Below are 22,290 nucleotides of genomic sequence, written 5' to 3' on the forward strand. Positions count from 1 at the left end.
ACTCACCATTCACTAACAAAATTTGTCCTTTTCTTACCATCTTGCCTCACTGTTGGTTGAAATAATACCCGATAAACGCTCCTTTATTTTAAGATTATCGACCTGGGTGGGACCGACATTCATCCTGTTGTTATCAATCATGGATAACAGAGATAAGAAACCACCCAGACCGGCCCTGTCGTTTGTACCCCAATTCTACCGATGTTTGGCGATGAATTAGACCGGACGGTCGTTTTGAGTTAAGGTTTTTGTCAATAAAACTGTTTATTTACTGACCCTAAGTAGGGGCTTGTTGAATCGATACCATCTCGTTCATGTATGAAATCGATACGTCCTTTTAATTGGGACCATAAACATGTTTCATCAATTGCTGACGTACAAATTTATTTTTATCTTTTCGAGAGGATGTACATTAATAAGGTATATCGTTTTTATGGATATAATTAGCAAAGACTCTTCTCAGGTCTAAATTTTGTCGACGCAAGCTGACCACTTCTTCACTAGCTGTTTTGCGAGCTAGTAATAAATTGATACTTTAGATAATGAATAAATCAAATTTTAAACTGACCTTTCAATAACTCATGGTACTTTTTTAAACCTTCCAAAAGACTGTTCCACAGTTGTTCTCTGTCGTCCGGAAAAAGTTTAAGATATTTTTCCCAGTACACTTCCACATCTCCGGGCAGTATTAATCGTGACATGGTACTCCTTTTAAAACCAAGTCTTATACTCATTGTGGGCATACTAAAAAATAAAAAATATTTTAATCAATGATCACATTATCTTACGCTATGTGCGTTGGTCGCCAAACATTCCTACTACATACGTACATACATTCAGTATTATTTACTATTTTTGTGTTACTATAGAAAAAAAAAATAAATATACTGTGCTGTACACGCATATTTTTTGTGTCTACTTCCAACATGAAGCAAAGAAATTTGTACTTACCCGGCTTTAGGAATGTGGTACTTAGAAAGAAATTCTTTCAGTGCTTTTAATACATATACTGAGCTTATCATGAGAGGATGTTGATACTGACAAAGAATAGTTCCAGTACGTAAATCTCCCGACAAAGAGTAACTCTCGACATCTTTTGCACTGAAAATAAAAGTGGAGATCAAATACGTGTAGTAATTCACTCATCGATTCATCTAATAACAAATCAAAAGTATCCTCTGTCTGTGATAAATAAAAAGAAAAAAGAAAAAACTCAACTGGCTTCAAATCTATATCTATCTATGAAGAAATGTGTAATTTTTTTTAATTTGAAAAGGATAAAAATAAATTTTCGTTAGAGTTAAAGTAAAATAAAATTGCCATATTGTGTCAAAAACTTCAAAAATTAGAAAGCAAAAACAGGTTTTTCAGTTTAGTGCTGGGTTTATTAAAAGTTATCAGGAACCTTTCAACTGAAGTTCTCTCGTCCCTGTCCAACAAATTTCGTTTCTTTGAAAAATGATAAAATCTGATTTTTTAAACTACTATTTGTAATAAGTTAATAAGCAAAGTTAGGCACAGCGGAAGTGACCGGCAATCCCCCAGAAAAATACAGGGTTAGTCACGAGAGAATTACTTCTGAAAATTATTTTTACGCAACCCAAAATACTAATACCCTGTACCACTTGATATTATCTAAATTTAAAAAGAAATACCTAATCTATGATTGCTTTGACTTTGGCAGTGTCACTTTGACGTTAATTAATTAAAAAAAAATGTTTTCATCGTTGACTCGCCTCTAGAGCCCCATTGGATCGACGACATACAGTCAGATCAATCTGGGCTATACTGAAGCCGTAAGTGCTCTACTAATGTTGTTCGCCGCTAATGTACATGTGTTAATTCACCATGTCTGCGTCACCTAGAGCCTCTTCGAAGTGCAAATCTGCAGCCTCTGGACTTCTTCGGCCATCCATTTACAAAAAAGCCGTAGCATCCCCCCAAAATGCCCAACATTTTCAACCGATTAGTAGTTAAATTATTTACTTACTTGTTTGAGTTTGTGTTGTAATCTTTGAATAAAATGCCGTAAAAGAAATTTTTAGAAATAATTTTCTCGTGATTAATCGGTTGCAAAAGATCAAGAGGCACACTAACAAATTTATTAGCGGCGCCGGAGGAGATTTCCGACTGGCTGCGGTACCACCATGGACACTCGCGTAACCTACTTTTCCACAATTGTCAAAATGAGATTGTCAAACTCAAAGCAATCATGGATTAAGCATTTCATTTTAAATTCAGTTAGTATCAAATGGTACATGATATTCGTATTTTGGGTTGCCTAAAATTAATTTTCAGAAGTAATTCTCTCGTGACTAACCCTGTATTAAAAACGACGACGCGACAAAGTGATAAATTTGGCTGGCCCACGATGCAGTCTCAACCACGTCACAACCTCAGTGGCATTTGATGCAAATCAGAGTTTATCTAATCAAGATCATCACGAAAATTGTGATGTTGACCAGTCATTGTTAATTTTTAAAGCATTTTAACATCTAGGAGAACTCGTATAACTGAGGAAAACCGAGAAAACGTACTAAATGTTATTAAGGCCAGTCGCTACGTTTTCTGCAGGGAATTTTCGGTATATTTTTAGAATGTAATATCTCCATTATTAACAGACTTATGATTATGAAATTTAAATATAACCCGTCCATAACTTTCTTTATATATTGCAAGGGTAGTTTTGTTGAAAACAGTTTTACTTTTTTTAAACTTTAGTGAAAGTTTTGCATAACGTATTTTTATTACTTACTTACTTTAAAAATCAATATCTCAATTATTTAAGGAAATTTCGGAACACGGTTTTCAACACTGTTTTTAGCTTAGAAAACTCCAGAAATCGTACTAGAATATATTGTCGACTTTTTTTTTTAGAAGTCATACACAGTAAAAAAAGCTGATGGCGTAGAAACTGGTAAACGTTTATTTTTTACTCGGTTCCAACAAATAAAGTCGAAAATATATCTGGTACGATTTCTAAAGTTTTGTAAATTGAAAACAGTAGTAAAAATCGCGTCCCAAAATTTCCATAAATAACTGACATATCGATTTTTTAAAATAGGCGATGCAAAAATTTCAATAAAATTAAAAAAATATCTGATAATAAACTGTTTAAAAAAACTGTCCTCGCATATTACATAGTAAAAGTTGTGAACAAGTTATATTTAAATTTTCATAACAATAAGTAGTGTGTTAATAATGGAGATATTACATTTTGAAAATATATTGACAATACAATAAGAGCCAAACGTAGCGACTGCTCTTAAGAATTTCTGAAGTTATAGGCTACGACTGCAATAGCGATGGCGTTCGGACAGCAATGAGAATCACTTCCGCGATGCTGAAATGTGGTAATAACGTATGTATATTACAAATATATAGATAATACCAGTAACAGTGTAAGAAATTAAACGACATCCTGTATATTTTTAACACCTTATAATTTCTTTGTTTCTCTACGACATCCAACTTTTTTTTAATGACATATTTTTGGGAGTTTGCTTTTCTGAATTCATGAATGTATCCTACTTTAATCACCCATATTCCGCCACTGAATTTGATTCGAACGCATTATGTTGCGAAAACACAGTCTGTTGTCTTGTTTATATTTGGTCTGCGCGGAATGTCACACTTATCTATCGATGACTGCATGTATTTATTTTAACTTTAATTGCAATAGTTATAGTATGCTACTTGGACTGTTGCACACTGAAAATATTGGGGAAATCGGGTGACCTTCAATGGTTGGTTTGAATGTATCCATAAAGTGCAAGTCTGTGTTTCCAGTGAGTTTTCCCATCGAACCGGAGACCTTTCATATACAAAACAGGTGCCTGTCAAATAGGTATATGAGCAGATTTACGTAGCTACGTATCACAATATTGAACAAAAGCATGGAGAATTCACAAAACACAAGTATACAAGAGTATATTATTTTGGCGTTTGCTAAGCAAAATTGTAAGGGGCGGTCATTACAGTGTGGATAAAGATAATCACAAATTTTGGTAAGCATTTTACCATCTACATGATAATACCTATGTAAAATTTAACAACAATCGGTCCGGTAGTTTCGGAGATTATCTGTCTAATAAAAATCCGTGACGGCAGACAGACAGACGGAAAAGGGAGACCTATTTCTTCGAACTCTGTGTAATGAAAATCGACACAGATGAAGAACAAATGACAGGCAGACAGGCAGATAGATGGAAAACCTATTATTTCATAATCTAGAGGTCATCTCATAAGATGTTCAAAAAACATCAAAGTGGCCATTTGTCGGATGGACCTTTTTACCATCCTTACGCTAAAGAGACAGACTAAAATAAACTTAAATCTGAGGATGCTCATATATGGAACAAAAACGAAATAATGTTATAACCGTAGAGATAAGTAGACTGACAAAGTAACATTTTGTTATTAGTGAAGCACTGTATAGAGAGCATCCATAAAGTCGGTCCCCTCTTGTAACATGGAAACCGCTGCAAATACATATATCATTAAAACTTAAAACTTATAGACCCGGTTTATAGAAAGCGAATTGAAGTTAATTCGCGATTAACTTTTAATTGAGATCCGTTGCTATGCAACGTGCATGTTTTAACCAATCACGGGCACATATTCTATATTTTAATTGTCTGCTAAATTAATCACGGACAGTGGTGTAAATAGCACCCCCGCAAAGCCCGCTAATTTGTAATAGTTGAAATTTAACAGTTTTATTTTTTGTATTTCTCAAAATGATGAACTGAGGAAGAGTCACCTAGTTACCATTTTAACTACGTACTTTTCATCGGCAAATTTATCAGGGCCACGACATTCTCCTTTCAAGTTTTCATCAAAAATTGTAACAGTCAGTGGACCAACTTCTACAATAGTACCCCCTTGGCTAGGATCAACATGTTGTAGATCGATCGATAAGTCAACGGTTCCTCCATCACTGGACTTAGTCTTGTTCTCTATAAAATAATACTCCTTATATTATAGAAACCTTTCAACGGACAAATAAAAAACGTAAACTTACCAGATGTTAACTCTGCAAGATTCACAGGTTCCATTTCGTGCACATGCACTACACTTTCGTCCTCGCCAGTAATTTTCTCGGGTGCCACATTACATATAGGACAAAACATATACGGAAAAAAAAATTCAAAAAGAACGTCAATGTTACTTTTTTCTTTAAGATGAAGGGCCTATGTATTGCTCATTATTGATAATTCATTTTTACAGTTATACAAATACTTACAGCGAAAACATTGTCTACTTTTACCAAAGTTCGTTCGTACTCTAAATACGGTTCTAGAATTTTGTGTAACACATCCTCAATTAAGAATCCAGTTTTATCAGCAATTAAATTTAATATGTGTCTAATTGTTCTTTTATAGACGACACTATTCTCATAATCAGTGTCTTGTTCTAAATCTCCTTCGAATCCTGCGGAAGTCGACTTGGTTTTGTTTTTAATTTTAGTTGTGCTTGTCGTTTTGGTAGTGTCTAGCAGCATCTTAGGTGGTAAACTATACTCAGGTGGTGTCCACTCTAATCCTAACTGTTGTTCGTGCAGAACTTTATCAATGTCTAGAACTCTTGTAAACAATTCATCCGCTCGTTTCTTGTTCATATTCCAAATTTTTTTAAATTTTTCGTTATTAACTGCAGCAAGATGATCAGCTTTGTTTTCAATATCCAAAATATTTTTACATAATTTTTTAATTTCTACAGTCAATTTTTCAATCTGTTGAGTTGTTTGAGTGTGGTAATCATTATTTTTCTTTCTCAATGAATTAATAATATCCTGTAACTTATTAATTCGGCGCTTTTGTTGAGATTTGATAATGAGGTTTTCATCTTCTCGCTTTTTTAAAATTTGGTAATTGTAATCTAATTTTTCACTGTTCATGATCGCATCTCTCTTTATACGTTCATACTCTCTTTGCAATTCATCACATTCATTTTCCAGCTTGATTGTGGTTGTACGATAGAGTTCCTGAAAATCGCGATTCACATTGTCCATGTCTTGGACAAATTTCCAATAATCTTCCGATCTCAAATCGGCATTACTCTTTTCTTCTTGATCGCGCTTTTTATGCAGTTCATCCCACTTTTTGTTATTAGTTTCAATTAAAATTTGACGTTCAGCCTTTATAACATCTTCAACCATTTGAAGTTCCTGTCTATATGCCTTTCTCATAATGATGATCTAAAACAATAAACTCATCAGTTTTCCCAATTTTGGGGTTTAAATCAAAACACTACCTGATTTTCAATTCTCTTTGCGATTGAATTAACATCTTCAACTTGCTTTCTTTGATCAACTGCAAAATTAATTTCAGCCTTCTTTAATTTTTCTCGTAAGTCTGCAATAATCGCATTTTTTTCCTTAATAAGTTCGTCACATTTTTCTTTTTGGCTTTGAATATCATCACTTATATGCAGTGGGTCGTTGTATTTTAAAATGCCACTCCACTTTTCTGCAATTTCATTAAACATATCGGCAGCAGATGCAGCTTCTTCTTCGAGTTGCTGCAGTAATTTTCCTTTACCAAAACCTTCACGCTCACGTCGATCTGCTTCTCGAGCTTCGGTTGCCACTCTAACGTTGGTCACATGCTCTTCTCCTTCTAAAATCAGTTTCTCCAGGAGCTCTAAACTCTTGTCAACTTGTAGGTCAATGTTAGTTTTAGGAACTTCAGATTCTAATGTGACGTTATCTCCAGCCCTTTCTTGAGCTTCAACAAGTTCTTTCGCTCTAAACGAATATTAACACAAAAATAAACTTTACTCAAAGTTTGAAATGTCTACTATTTTATTAGTAAAAAAAGTAGTTAAAAAGGATTACATATTCAGAACATAACATATACAAGATCAACATTATATCAAACAAACATCAGCCACTACATAATACGGCCGAGAAACGTGTACGAACAATAAACTTAACTGTCTTCACTAGACATAAATAATTCGAAAAGCAAAACACGTCTTAAAACGGAAAAAAATAAAGAACTAGGTTGAAAAGTTTAAAAAACTGTGACGAAACAGAAGAAAGATAAAATAACAACAAAAAATTAGAAAATTTGATTTATAATGTAATTTTTCAATGCCAATCTCAATTGAGTTAAAGATATGTATTTTTCCATAACAAAATTTTGTGTTGACATCAATAAAATAAATTGCTTCATTCATTAATTTTTTGAGTCATCCTGCATAAACAATTCTAAAAATGTAAACACTTTAGAAACCACAAGTGTGAACTTGGCGTATTTTGATAGGATTTACTTTGCAAAATTTTGAAAGGACATCAAGTTTTTTGGGGGGAATAAACTTAAATTTTGATTATCGATTTACCATCCTTACCCTAACCTTAAAACATTTACAAAATTGCAGACCATTCATTTTTTCAATTTCTAAGTTCAGTTTTAAAATGCCATATAATTAACAAGAGAATAGAAATATTTTATGAAATTTACACAGCATTTACTACGCAAAATTTCGAGGAGACGTCATTAAATTTTAGTGGGAATAATCAGACAAATTTTGGTTCGAGTGTTACCATCTACACAATTTCCTAAAATACATATAAAATTATACAACAATCAGTCCAGCAGTTTCGAAGGTTATATGTGCTGTAGTCGTTCACCAAATGAACCCTACTACAATACTTCCCCTTTACTTTACTTTATCGCATACAAATTAAAAACGAAAAACCAGAAGAAATAATATAACCCCTCCTTTAGGTTTCGAAGATACGAGACTATATTCAGAACGTTATTTTTTTATTTTTATTTTTAATCAACTACAATTTTATGTCACATATAACACATATAACACATATTATAAGGCGTTGAACGACACAGCAGCAGGATTCATGACGGGGGTAAACCCTTGCCAGTTAGCCTTCAGTATTATTCATAAAGTAGCAAAATATGATCATCCTTTGTTTCTTTTTTAAAACACACACATAATTACTGTTCAAGCAAAAACTTGGGTCCAGTGAAACACGAGTTTTAAGTGTTTGTCGGCACACTGAAATTTAAAAAAAAAACCGATCTGCTATTGATATAGTGTCATTTATTAAGGTCTGTTTACTCAGTTACTTATTACCGTTCTTAACTTCATATAAGACACTAAAAGTTTAGCAGATACAAAAATAAAGTTCTGAGTATACTATAGTGGGAGATAATAAATACAACTATTCATTATTATTATTATTATTATTATTATTTATTCTAGTCCCTTAACAGGCATAGAGCCCAATTACTAAGGGGCATTGCTTATACAATTAACAAATTACAAAAATATTATACAACAGAATAGAATTACTATTAAACTCCTTAAATATATTATTATATTCTACTAAGATTAAATGAATTATATTTCAATCAAATGGAGCAATTTCTGATTTCAGACAATCTGCAATCGAATATGTCCAGACTTCGCTCAATATCTTTATGGAACTCCAACATTTGGTATAACGGCGAGGCTTTCGCGGCATTGGATCTTGGTATGCTTTGGTGAAAAGTTATTTTATTTCTTAAGTTCTTCTTTGGAACATTCAAACCTATTAACTCCAAAATGTTTTCCGACTTAATATTGTAGTTAACAATATTATATAATAAAATACCATATGCACATTTTCTTCGTGATTCTAAGCTGCGCATTTTAAATCTTTGGTTGAGGATAGCGTTAGGAGTACCCCTACATGGATACTCACCATCTATTCTAAACACCAAACATTTCAGCCAACGTCTTTGTACTCTTTCGATACCTTCTACATGCACTTGATAAATTGGATTCCATATAACAGAGCAATACTCTAGTCTAGATCTAACATGTGCGGAATATAACAGTTGCATAACATTAAAATCCCTTATCTCTCTAGAATTACGAATAACAAACCCTAAACCTTTATTAGCGGATGCCCTCACCTTTGCGATATGTTCAATAAAGTTCAGCTTGGAATCATAGGTTACTCCCAGGTCTTTAACAAATTCTGGACGTTCCAGCACTACTCCATCTAAGTTATATTTAAATTCAATCGGTTTAACTTTTTTACTGTAGGATTTGATCACACACTTGCATTTGTTTAGAGGTAGTAGATTTTTTTTTGACCAAATATGAACCAAGTCTATATTTCTCTGTAAAACTAAACAATCTTCCATGCTTTTTATTTCATGGAAGATTTTCAAATCATCTGCGTATAACAAACACTGCACGTCCAGTTGATCCACAATATCGTTAATATATGTACATATTAAAGAACAACGGTCCCAAGACGGAGCCCTGAGGAACCCCAGAATTCTGTGTAAAATTTGCCGACGAATGACCTTTATACCACACATATTGATATCTATGAGAAAGGTATGAACGAAAAAGTTGTATCAGAGAATTAGAAAACCCAAAAGTCTCCATTTTATTCAGAAGTATCCTATGGTTTATTCGGTCAAAAGCCTTCGAGAAGTCTGTATAAACGCAGTCCACTTGGCTGCGTCTATCTATACAATCAGCAAGATACTGTGTTTTAAGAAACAAATTGGTAACAGTTGACTTTCCCTTTATAAATCCATGTTGTTGTGGGGATAAATATGTAGCTATATGCGTGTACATTTGTGAATGTAAGACATACTCAAAAACTTTCGCGAAATTATTAATAAGCGTAATTGGTCGATAATTACTGATTTCATTCCTCTGTCCGGCTTTATATACTGGAACGACCCGAGAATTTTTCCATAAATCAGGAAATACTGACGTTCTTAGAATGAGATTAAATATCACTTTTAGAGGATTCGATAGAACACTAGCACAATCTCTAATCAAAAATGACGGTATTGTATCCATGCCTGCTGTCATAGATGATTTAAGCTTTTTTATGGCATTAAATACAGTTTTTTCGTCTATAAGTTTGATGTCTAAAAGATTATTTGCTGACATATTAACAACTGAAGTATATTGATCTGAGTCAAACACAAACGATTTCTTAAAATAATGGCAAAAGGCATTGACTATATCCTGAGGATTGTCGACTTCCTTACCTTCATAGGTCATAAGGGAAGGAATATCTATTCATAACAAAACAGAAAACAAAACATGAGAAAAACTGACGAGATAAAATAAGGAAGAGTGTGCCACGACATACTGAGCATTTTTATCTACGCTTCAGTCAATAACTTATAAAACTACAAGCAGCACTAATGACACTAAAATATTATTTACCAAAATCTGCCTTGAAAAATCATTTTGGGAAATAGTCCGTTATTATTATTTATTGATCCTTTTAATTTTGCTAAACACTATAAAAGCTAGCTCGATGTTAGCTTTTATAGTGTTTAAATAATAAAAAATAGTTACTACAATTAATTAATTATTACTAGAGCACAAATAAAATTCAATATAGATAAAAGAATTGCTTGTGGACGAGACTTGTGACATTTCAATCATGTAGCGTAGGAAAAAATTAAACTGAACATCTGTGAGAAGTGAGACAAATAAGTAAGAAAATAATATGACACCACAAAATAAGAAACGCATTTTCGGCAGTAGACAACTTTAAATATACCTGAGAATGATCAAAAATAAAAAATGCACAATAATTAAAAGCACAATAAAAAACAAAATTATACTGACATACAAACAACTGTTGAAACAGAATATCCAAGATTATAAAAAACTTAGTAAGAGAAAAATTTAAAAATTAAAGTAGGTAAATAAAACGAAACCAGAAAGGCAAATTTAAAAAAAAATGACATGAAATGAAAGACAGACAGAAATATTGTAGAATGAATTACAAAGGAATAAGAAAAATACATTAACTAAAAAGAAACCAAAGTCCACGAAACACAAAAGAAGTCGTTATCAGTTATCACAGGTAAACATATGATAAATGGGATGTATCAAATAATTTTATAAAATAAGTTGTACGACATAAAGGAAAAAAAAATTAAATGTGGATACGTAACTCTACATTGAAAAGAAAACATGCAAAAGAAATTGGAGAAGTGAAGTTGTAGAGGCAATTATAATATTTCAATTTTCCAGTTGCTATTTCGTCAGAGTAAGAATTTTTTGAAGAAGAGATTAAGGAAGGAATTTGGCATTAGAAGTTGTTTGAATGAAATGTTAAACGAAGAAAATAATGTCGCTAAAATATTTATAAAAATGTTTGGGTGAACGTCGTTAAAACCTAGAAATAACAGAACAAGAAAAAATTGGTCGAAGGTTATTTAAACAGAACTTCCCTCGCCCCTGAAGTACAATAAACAACATCCAGCTTTTTCGAAAATTTCTAAAATTTGATTTTGCGAATTTTATTTTTTATGAGAAACCCTATAAGTTAAAATAAAAATTTGTATATAATGTTAAAATAAATATGAAAAAGCGTGCTACAGGTAGGGTTTCAAATGATTTTTCCCTAACAAAACTTTGTGATAACGTCATCAACATTTTTGCAAATAGACAACTTCGCTCTCGCTTTGGATAGGTACACTGTAATACTAATAATAACAATATTGCATTCCCCAATTTTCGGGAAATTGGAGTGACCCGTTCCTAGTTTAATCAGTAAAATAAATTGACTCTTTCATTAATTTTTTTGAGCCACCCGGGATAAGTAAGTCTAAAAAATTAATAAGTCTTTCAATAGGCTAAGGCCCCTTAATGAAAGACATACATGTAAAAAAATGTGAATGGAATAATAAATCACAAGTATATAGACTCATCATATTTTGCACACTTTAGATAGAATTTATTCGGCAAAATTTTGAGACGACGTCATCAATTTTTTGGAGGGGATAAATAGATACTTGTATACTTTGATTACAAATTTACTATACTTACGATAACTTTAAAATGTCTGCAAGATTACAAAACATTCGGTTTTGCAGTTTCTGATTTAATCAATAAAATAAATCGACTCACTCATTAATTTTGAGTCACCCTCTAGGTATAAGCAATTCTAAAAATTGTTAATGGAGTAATAAATCACACTATAAACTCATCATATTTTGCATATTTTAGATAGGAATTATTTTACAAAACAGATAAACGAATAAATTCTGAATGACGATTTACTATCTTTACAATAACCTTAAGACGCATTTCAGAGCACTCGGTTTTGCAGTTTCAACGTTAAATTGCAAAATGTTATACGATTTTGATTTTTTTTCCAAAAATCTGGATATTTACAGTGTAAACTCAAGACGGATTTATACATCACAAGTTCAAGAGTATCTTATTTTATAATATTTAAAAAAACATATTATTCTAAATGTTGGAGATGACATCAGACGGACAGACAGACGGGAACGGGAGACCTATTTCTTCGTACCGTACGGGTCATGAAAGGTCGAGAAATCATAACAATAGGGAGTCGGCCGATGGACTCAATTACTTTACTTCCTGAGTGCTAGCTAAAAAAACTCCTTTGTACGGTAAGATATGCCATTGCAAAGGAAGACTGCCTTGAAGCAGAATAACAGAAGGAATATGAGCAACAACAGATAATTAAAACTTAAAAAAAAAATAATTAATGTACAAATGTATAAAAGAATGTTTAAAAAGGAATATAAATGCGGAGAAAAGGGGACGGGAAAGAATGCATATACTAAACAGAAAACGACAGTAAACAAAAATATAAGTGAAGATTATAAGAACAAAGTATGTAAAAAATAAATTGAAAAAATAATGTGACTGTCAATCTCATACTTAAAAACAAAAAGACAGCAAATTAATTGAAAAAAAGAGGGTTGTGCAAAGTGTACCAGGATAAGAAATAAACTCGGAAATATATGGAACATGCATGTTAATTAAAGAGAATCTGAAAATAAGTATAATTGACAGATGAAATAATACAATACAATGTTTTGCTACGACTAATTTTTACTGAGTTCAATAATTTTTCGTACGGAATGTCTGCCAATTTATTTTACATTCAGCAGCTTTCTTGTTAGTTGGGATATCGATACAGTAACAATTTGAGTAGCAATATAAAGTGTTTTAACTTCTGCTACTGCCGTTTTCCGTATACAGGTGTCCCAAAATAAAATTTATTAACAAAAAATTACGGTGGAGTGAAATTAAATTTACGACAGTTCGAACATATCGGGTGTTTATCTGAAAAAGTCATCAAGTTGGTCTCAATTTTTTGTAAACATTGTAAAGTAGGTATGTCTGCAATAAACCTAAAATTTAATCGATGATGACCGGCAACACGTAAATGTCAGTTATACGTAACAGTATGAATTAATAAAACACATGCGTTTCTCGCTACGTTTTCTTCTATCAAAAAAGCAACGCCAACTTGATGACTTTTTCAACTGAATGCCCGTTATATTAAAATAACTGCTTTTGAAATAGAAGTTGCAGATTATAAAATAAAGTGTGAGTGTTTTTTTATTTCACTCAGTTTTAAACATTTTTATGTTTACAAATTTTACATTTTTTATCAATGAAAATTAAATAAACATCAATATTGTAAACTACTATAATCGCCATAATGAAATACTGTACAATTCAATTGTATTTCAATTTTAAAAATCAATCAGAATTTTACAAAAAACTAAAAGTAATTATAAAAAAAAAACAAAAAAATCTCAGGTTTTTCAAATCTTATGAGGCTGTGAAAAGAATTTCTAATTTCTGAAAAATGTTGCAAACAAATAGTTGTTTTAGCGTGGTCTTAACGGTTCTAAAGTGAAAAAAAACTTGACACGTGGCAAAACGGATTATATTAATTTCGCAAAGTTTAAATTCTCAGTGCAAAATTTATATTGAATAAATACAGTGACGTTAAAAGCTTAAATTAGACCGATTTGTCAAAACTCTTGAACTTTGAACTTATACATTGGAAATGAATTCATAAAATAGTTTTACTAATAAGGGTACTTGGAAAAAAATTCCTACTTCTACACCAATTTAGTTGTAAACATTTACTTATTTATGACTTTCAGCTATTAATTTTTATGTCACTTGAATAATTCTGTAACTGTTCACTTTCTCACTGTATAAGAAAGATATTTAAATACATATTTATCTTTTTCAACACATATAATTCACGAACACTGGTAAAGTTTCGAAGCGGTGTTCCGTCGCTTCGAAACTTTTGCTTACTTACTTGCGCAAGGCATCAACACGTCGTTGTATTCGTATTTGTCGAGCCATTATCCGTTCTGTAGGATTATGAGAAAATACAGTCGGCTCATAATCTTCATTTTTGCTAGCCTCATCCTCTTCGTCCTTTTCCATTTTCGTTAACTTATTTTATTTTGACAGAAAGCAATGATGCACCAAGTTTGACTTTTCCCTCCCGGTTGCTATAGTAACTAACAGGTCTACCAATCGCTGCAAGTGAAAACACTAGCAAAATGTCAAAATACGTTGACTAGGATCCTGTATTACCGACTTTCTTTTTACATTTCTTCAATACAGCAATGGCGGTATGTCTTCGTGTTTTTACTTCCAATTTTCCAATTTCTTTAATCATCGAGCAATATAGAGAACCAAAATTGTTCAAAAATAATTCGTTGTGTCGTAAAAGAAGTGCTTTATGGTTTTTCTTGTGTATTTTTGTTAAATTCACTCAGAAGAGCCAATCATAACATGTGTCGATAAATATGTGATTTTGTTTTTATGTTCGCTTTCTATTAAATATTAGTAATATATTGTACACCAAGTAATTGTATGCTGATAAAATCAATTTTAATAATTTTGCTTTCTCAGTGTTGCTTTTTCAACATTTATATCATTTTCATAACCTCAAATGTTCTATTCTTTTTTTTAGCCGGTAGCAAAGAAGGAAAAAAAGGAAATCAAAGACAAGTCGAAGAACTCTATGCGAGATCTTCACATTCGCAAACTCTGCTTAAACATTTGTGTGGGAGAATCTGGTGACAGATTAACTCGAGCAGCGAAGGTAATAACAACGTGTAGCGCCTATCATCCAAGTTAATACTCTATTTGATAGGTGCTGGAACAACTGACTGGACAGCAACCTGTATTTTCCAAAGCCAGATATACCGTAAGATCATTTGGAATCAGGCGTAATGAAAAAATTGCGGTACATTGTACAGTCCGCGGCGCCAAAGCTGAAGAGATTTTGGAAAGGGGCCTGAAAGTACGAGAGTACGAATTAAGGCGTGACAATTTCTCTGGTACGTGTTTTAGTGAGTCTTTTGTTAAAATGTAACAATTTGTGTTTTAGCGTCTGGCAACTTTGGATTTGGTATCCAAGAACACATTGATCTTGGAATTAAATACGACCCTAGTATTGGTATCTATGGGTTAGATTTTTATGTCGTTTTGGGCCGACCTGGATTCAATGTGGCCCACAGGAGGAGAAAGCAAGGAAAGGTTGGTTTCCCTCATCGATTAACCAAGGAAGATGCCATGAAATGGTTCCAGCAGAAATATGATGGTATAATTCTGGCGAGTAAAAAGTAAATGTGCGTATTATATAGTTATGTTTTTATTTTTAACATATTTGTATCAATACGCAAATAAATTTATTTAAAAAAATGTGTTGTTTAAGCTGAAAGTATGAGTGCATTCGCGTTTTCCATTAGTGTTTATTCAAAATAAAAAGGCGAAATATATTAATTTCAGGGTGTTCAGTATTTTTTAAACACTCTTAACAAGTTGGGTAATGTAGTACCTTCTATTACACTGACTTTGATCTAGTTTATCCAGATGAGTAGAATAGTTTATTATATGAAGATTTTTTGTGTGTTTATGCTTATAATGGAGATGCATTATTGTAGAATTTTAGTGCTAAAAGAAGACAAATGAAATAACAGGGTTTATGTTATTTACGTTCACTTGACTGAAATATTTATAAGGTATAAGAACTATTCCAAAAATGTTTGTTGAACATATAATTTTATAACAACCAAAACTATAAGTTGTAAAGTTCCTGTTTTGAAATATCAACCACAAAGTGTTTTGACATATGGGTTTAGTGAGATGTGCATAGATCAAAAAACACTTTACAATGTTAATTAAAGTAGAAAGAAAACGTGTAAAATTTTACAGCGAGTTAAGTTTTTTTTTATAGGCGTAAAAGGTTCTAAGTAGCTAATACATATAGGTAATCAAGGAGGTTTATGAGATGTTCAAATAAGCCCAGTACAAATTATTTGGTCGACGTTCATTATTGCAGAACTTGAAATATATTTTTCTTATTTGGTGTCATCATATAGGGTATCATGCGTTAAAAAGACTCAAATATTCCCAATTTAGTTTTTTGCCTTCTAAATCAGAAAGGGGTCGCAATTACGCCAATTTTTTTATACATCGCCAAATAATAAATCTAGGTTAGCGAGATGTATACAAAGAGATGTGTCGGTAGTGAGTCACTGGGTCCTATTATCATTTTTGACACAAACACGGCAATTTTTAAATAACGTGTACCAACCAGTGGAAACAGCTACTTCCATAGGACGCTGAGTTACACCTACATTCTTAATATGTTTTATACCAATAAACATTTAGACAACTCAATAAAATCTGTAGACTGCAGTTTCCAATCACTGAAATGTGCTATACCTAATGATGATTTTTATTGAGTTGACTAAATATTTCTTACAATAAACCCAAAGACCTTAAATCTGGGTTGCGGGGTGATCATCGAGTAGGTAGGTGCTCTATTATCGATTCAATTTTCATACCTAACAAATGTTTTTTAGAATTAAAAAATTGAACCATTTTTGACAGGTACTTACGCTGGGTAAGTAGAAATCAAAATTAAATAACGACATTTTAAAAATTAACTTTGAAATTGCAAAACCAAATGCTCTAAACTCTTACCAACATAATATTACGGTTATCGTAAGCATGGTGAATCCGTAATCGAAACTTATCCGTTTACCCTTCCCAAAAAATGAATGACGTCATCTCAAAATTTTGAATAAATTCTATCTAAAATATGCAAAACATTATGACGCTTTATTTGTGGTTTGCAATGGATTCATAGTTTTTAATGTTACTCACACAAGGTGACATGAATTAGGAAATTGATTTTTACTTCCCGAGCGTAGCTAAGGAAGTATGGCAATCGAGTCCATCGGGCGACTTGCCAGTTTCATGTTTTCTCGATCTTTCATAACCCCAAGAGTACGAAAAAAATGGTTTCATGTTTTCGTCTGTCTGTGTCGATTTTTATTAGACAGATAATCTCTGAAACTACTGAACCGATTGTTGCCAAATTTTGTACGTATGTTAATTAAGAATATCATGTAAAAACAGCAATGGTAAAACACTATAAAAATCGAATGTTCTGAAATTTTGCAAACGTTTTCAAATTATCGTCATGATGGTAAATAGATAGTTAATCAAAATTAATTCGTTTGTCTCGTCCCAAAACGTTTATGACGTTGTCTCTAAATTTTGTCGAAATATGCAAAATATTATGACTCTATACTTGTGACTAATTAATGAATAAAACAATTTATTTTATTGATGAAATCAAGAACCATCGAGTCTTTTTTCCCGAAAATTTGGAAAAACAGTACTGTTATTATTAGTATTACATTGCATGCATCCAAATTAATGTACGTGTCTTTGGAAAAATGTTGATGACGTGATCACAAAATTTTGTTATGGAAAAACTCTACGCATAGCATGTTCCTTTGCCTGTACTTTAACAGTAAAAAATTAAGATTAGTAAAATTTTATAATTTTTCGAAGTATTTGTTCGACTGTACTGTATAAGCGGGGGAAGTTCTGTCGAAATAACCTTCGGCCAATTTTTTGAATTTTTGGTCGAGAATAACAGGTCATTTCTTAATTATAATTATTATTGACAAATAATTTTGCAAAAACATACGAATATTGTAAATACACATCATTATTTTAAAAATATTTTTCACTGGCTACTAGAGGACTTTTTTTCGATCACCCATATGATATTTTATAATGTACAAATGGTGTAAGTACGTAGCAAAAAGAAACTATTTATCACATTTTTCACACCTTGAAGGTGTAACTGGTATAAATTGGTGGACACTCAATTCTATTCATGAATACAAATAATTGTTATTTACTTGAAAGTACTCAAGTTAAATATTTGTGTGAATTCAACACCAGATACAACTGTATAGATTTGAATCAGAATAAATAATAGGGTCGTAACAGAGTCATCTCATAAAGCACGGGTTTTATTGAAATTTATTTATCTAATAATAAGAAAAGGATCGCTCCCAGCGAAATAAATGTATGTTTTGGGCAATCGCGTTTTAAAAATAAAAAAAAACTTTTCTTGCAATGTATAATATACAAAATTGTAATGCGTAAATTTATTCACTCCCACCAGTGCTACTTTGTATGAATATCATTACTCATTGTCACTAAGTATAAAGTTCAACTAAAATTACAGTGATTACTACTTTAATTCTATAAAAAAATAGCTCTTCAGTAAAACCCATTAAGTAAACCACAAAACGGTTGTAAGGTCAGATTAACAACGCTTTTCAACTAGAAGGTGAAAATAGTGTATCCGCTAGGGAAAACGTAAAAATGGCAGAATACTGTTACGAAATAAACCCATACGACGCCTGTGGGTTTTCTAGTACATGCGGCGATGACGGGTGACTCATCGTCGGTGACGGCGGCCGGGCGGCGTTCGCTAAAGAAAAGCCTGGCAGTGGAAGTCGTGGTGGGTGCTCCAAACAAGTCTAGAAGCGGTGACGGAGGCGTTTCGAAAGGGACTGCGCGGCCACCGTTGGGGACGAATTATTATTCAGTTAACAAGTCGAGTTGCGCCGGAATTATTTTGTACATAATCGCTGTGTAATCAGTCGTGAAAATTTGAGTTGTTGAGAAATAAATTGTTGAGTTTTACCCACGCCGATTTCAATCACCAATTATCGTAACAATACCATATACTTACCTACCTAAATTCAAAATTGAACAGTCGGAAAGGCCTTACGAGAAATGTATCTATTCGACCCTTGAAACTAAATAAGTGATTTTGAATGTTTACCGGTATATTATGTCAGTTTTATTTTTACCTAATAAAATTATATACTTCTGTTCTGTCCTGTCTAAATAACGTTGGACCAACTTTTTACCTGGTTTTAAAGTTATGTCTTCAACAATTATTATCATTTCATTTCGTCGGTGAAACTAAAAGTAAATTCACTTACATTTCTGTAATACCCATGTTACAGGTTTGTGAAGTAAACAATTTTACAACTTCTTGCAGTTATAGTAGTGTAGAGATGCGAAAGGAAACTACCATTCTGAATCATAACCACATTATAAGTTTAGTAAGACTAGGCTGAATTTGGTCCTTAATATCAGAGACATTAGATAAGTATATTGTAGGCAAAGTATTATTTATTGTTAAAAAAATTATATTGCAGGGTAGGCATATTGTGTTAATTACGATCTTTAACTTTTTAGTTAAATACATATTTTTAATTTTTATTTATTATTTGATTTATATTGTCTTGTAATAGAGTTATCTATTGGGCAATAAAAATTATTATTATTAATATTATTATTGTTGCTTAATTACCAACAGAGAAATCCAAATAGGCAATTTACAAAGTAATTTAGACTTAAAACAGTGGTAAACTATCGACCTTTCTTGAGTTTGTAGCTTGTTTTTGTTAGTAGAGGTTAGTTAAGTGGCTTACAATATGATGTCATTGACAGTAATTTTCTACAAGTAAAAAGAACTTTTGAAGAATCACTAGGTCAGTATTAAGTAGCATTCAGTAAGTTGTAAATGTAAAGATAATACTCAGTTCATATTTTTGCTAAGTTATGAGAAAGCAATCATAAAATTCTGCTTCCAAAGACAGAGCTATCTTTAGAGTCACATGTGTCTTTTTCCACTGAAAAAATGTATAGTAGACTTGTATGTTTTCTTAGCGTGTCATAGCAAACAAAATGCGAAAATTTAGGTTTCACAATTTTTTATGTCTATCTGTCGTCCGTTGGGAATTCACTTATTAGACAGACAATTCTGAAACTATCGATTACTGATTAGCTGATTATATCACAAACATTTTAACAGTGGCGTCTAGATAGTAAAACTTTAAACAAAATCAGTCTTAATCATTTGATCCCAAAAGTTCATATAAAATTTAATAAATATAAGGTAACTGTACCAATCACTGACATCTTAAGCGTATGTTGAGATATTTCTGACATTAAAAAAATTATTGAATTTTGGGAATTAGATATTGCTCTAAAATAAATACATACTATTAATAGTTATGCTTTTAGGTTTCTATAAAAAAATATTACGACTGTTGTGAAAGTATATTTTGATTTAGAAAAATAAAAAAACCGGAGAACACATTTGTACCAATTATTGACAGCTCAAAAAGACGCATGTCCCAATTACTGACTGATGATTGTCCCAGTCATTGATATTCTACAGGTAGAAATACAATCAATTAACATAAAATCTACGTTTTATTGACACATTTCACAAATGAATTGATGCATGTGCTCTGCCCCCGCACATTCTTCGTGAGCCCATTGTTCACATATTTGTTTCGCCTCCCCTTTGTCCATACAATTCATCACAATATACACAAAAGTATTCTTTGGTTTCGTGCTGCGATTTTTGAATTCTTGCCACCTCAGTTTTTTGTTTTGAAACGGGTGTTTTTTTTTAAGTAACTTTAAGGATTTTCTTCTCTTCTCTTTTTCTTTTTCTCTCTTCTTTATCTTTGATCAACTTTTCTTTTTCTTTATCTTTTTTTCTGTGGTACTCTCTCCACTGACCGGAAGTTGCTACTGATGGAAGCTTCAGTTTGCGAATTCTTTTAGTTGTTTTCAGTTCATCCTTTTGTGGCCAAAACAATGCCTTTTTGAAAGGACTCGGAATGTCTGCTTCCGAGGAAGCCTCCGAACGCCCGGTATTTGAAGTTGAAGGTTGAGGTTTGTTCAGTTCAATTTTATTCCCGTCAAAGGAAGAACCCAAAACAGCAGTAATATTAGAAGTGGAACGTGTGCTGATACTATTTAAAAAGTTTGGTTCATTGCCGATCATTATGTTGTTAAGTTCCGTTATAGACAAAGTTTTATTTACTTCTTCTGAAGAAACCAAAGTGGGAGTAGTAGTGGGAGTTGAAGATCTACTGACACTATTTGGCTTTACATTTAGTCCGTCATGAATCGCCGTGTTAATTTCGCCAGCAAATCCTTCAAATATTAGATTTCCTTCGTCATCTTTTTGGAAATTGATTGTTTTTCCGTGGTCTAAAACATTGCTTATCCAGGAGTTTTTGTTTAACTCCAAATCAAGGTAAGGATGTGTAATTGGTTCAGTACCCTAAAATCGCGCGTATAGTCCGCGGACTATACGTTGTTTTTCCTGACGCCGGGTGCGGACTATATGCGAGGGCGGACTATAGGCGAGGGCGGACTATACGCTGTAGGAAAACCAACAAAAAATTTAAACGCAAAATAAAAAAAATTATTGGGCATTCTCAATATAAATGAAAAATAAAATATATAACAAAAATAAAAAGATTCTCAAAAGTACCTAGATACTTAAATTTAGGTACCTAAATAGGTAGCAAATATCGAACCTTATCGAACCATACAGACACGCACATTGTCCGAGGATTATACGCGAGGTTGCGGACTATCTGATTTTTAGGAGGGAGATTTAAAAACTGCGGACTATACGTGAGGGCGGACTATGCGCGGGGGCGGACTATACGCGCGATTTTAGGGTAATTTCATCAGTGTTTTTATTTTCTGTTTCTAATCTGTTGCTTTTATCAGTTGTTTCTTTAACTGTCAATGAAGTGGACGCCTCGGATTCCGCATTTCCATTTTCTCTTTCTACCATAGTTTTGATCTTCTTCCAGAAACTGAATAGTCCTTCATATATAACATTACCACTCCAAGTATCGGTTTCACTACTTTCAAACTGATCAAGTACGTTCTTATCAATATGATCTTCTATAAATTTAAAGTGATCGGTAATTTTTTGATCAGCGTGTTTTTTGACTGTAATTGTAGAACTGGATGAAACAAGTTTCGAATTTTTGCTAAAATTTACGTTTTCTGGATCAAATGGATGCAGTCCACAAGATTGAAATCCATTTGACATAATTTCGGGAAAATTTACGCATGAAAGTGCTTTTTCTAACAAAGGAGCAAAATGTTCCCCCAGTAACATTTTATATGTAATCAATATTGAAGTTCTAACATTTAAATAATATGGGTAACGACAGATTTTTTTTTTTTAAATCAATATTGGTTTTAAATATTGAATATATATTTATTTTCAATGTTTAATACTTATTTAGTTCAGAACATTTAATAAATGTTCTTCAT

General features: G+C 32.3%; 2 protein-coding genes across 2 annotated transcripts; one reads left to right on the top strand and one right to left on the bottom strand.

The window, feature by feature from the left end:
• Positions 1-376: 376 nt before the first annotated feature.
• On the bottom strand, positions 377-14,287 carry LOC135132488 (dynein regulatory complex protein 1). Its single transcript, XM_064060606.1, has 8 exons — positions 14,105-14,287; positions 6,256-6,748; positions 5,246-6,199; positions 5,024-5,192; positions 4,787-4,958; positions 952-1,101; positions 569-744; positions 377-516 (listed from the first exon to the last, which is right to left on the bottom strand). Exons 1-8 carry the CDS (start codon positions 14,233-14,235, stop codon positions 413-415), a joined length of 2,349 nt encoding a protein of 782 aa, XP_063916676.1. The 5' UTR covers positions 14,236-14,287; the 3' UTR covers positions 377-412.
• A 35-nt stretch (positions 14,288-14,322) lies between these two features.
• LOC135132489 (large ribosomal subunit protein uL5) lies at positions 14,323-15,430 on the top strand. Its single transcript, XM_064060607.1, has 4 exons — positions 14,323-14,426; positions 14,771-14,902; positions 14,954-15,140; positions 15,191-15,430. The coding sequence occupies exons 1-4, from the start codon at positions 14,421-14,423 to the stop codon at positions 15,427-15,429; spliced, it is 564 nt and encodes a 187-aa protein (XP_063916677.1). The 5' UTR covers positions 14,323-14,420; the 3' UTR covers position 15,430.
• Positions 15,431-22,290: the final 6,860 nt, after the last annotated feature.

Source organism: Zophobas morio, unplaced genomic scaffold (genome assembly GCF_036711695.1).
Source record: "Zophobas morio isolate AGI-343-1 ecotype UQ-CSIRO unplaced genomic scaffold, CSIRO_AGI_Zmor_V1 ptg000021l, whole genome shotgun sequence".
Lineage (NCBI taxonomy): Eukaryota > Metazoa > Arthropoda > Insecta > Coleoptera > Tenebrionidae > Zophobas > Zophobas morio.

What these genes read in the sequence shown, in the direction of transcription:
- LOC135132488 (XM_064060606.1), bottom strand. Translation starts at nt 14,235, where the DNA reads ATGGAAAAGGACGAAGAGGATGAGGCTAGCAAAAATGAAGATTATGAG. An exon ending in TCTTGCAGAGTTAACATCTG is followed by an intron (nt 4,959 to 5,023) that starts GTAAGTTTACGT and finishes ATTATTTTATAG; the next exon opens with AGAACAAGACTAAGTCCAGT. An exon ending in GTACCATGAGTTATTGAAAG is followed by an intron (nt 517 to 568) that starts GTCAGTTTAAAA and finishes ATTTATTACTAG; the next exon opens with CTCGCAAAACAGCTAGTGAA.
- LOC135132489 (XM_064060607.1), top strand. An exon ending in GATTAACTCGAGCAGCGAAG is followed by an intron (nt 14,903 to 14,953) that starts GTAATAACAACG and finishes TCTATTTGATAG; the next exon opens with GTGCTGGAACAACTGACTGG. An exon ending in AAGGCGTGACAATTTCTCTG is followed by an intron (nt 15,141 to 15,190) that starts GTACGTGTTTTA and finishes TTTGTGTTTTAG; the next exon opens with CGTCTGGCAACTTTGGATTT.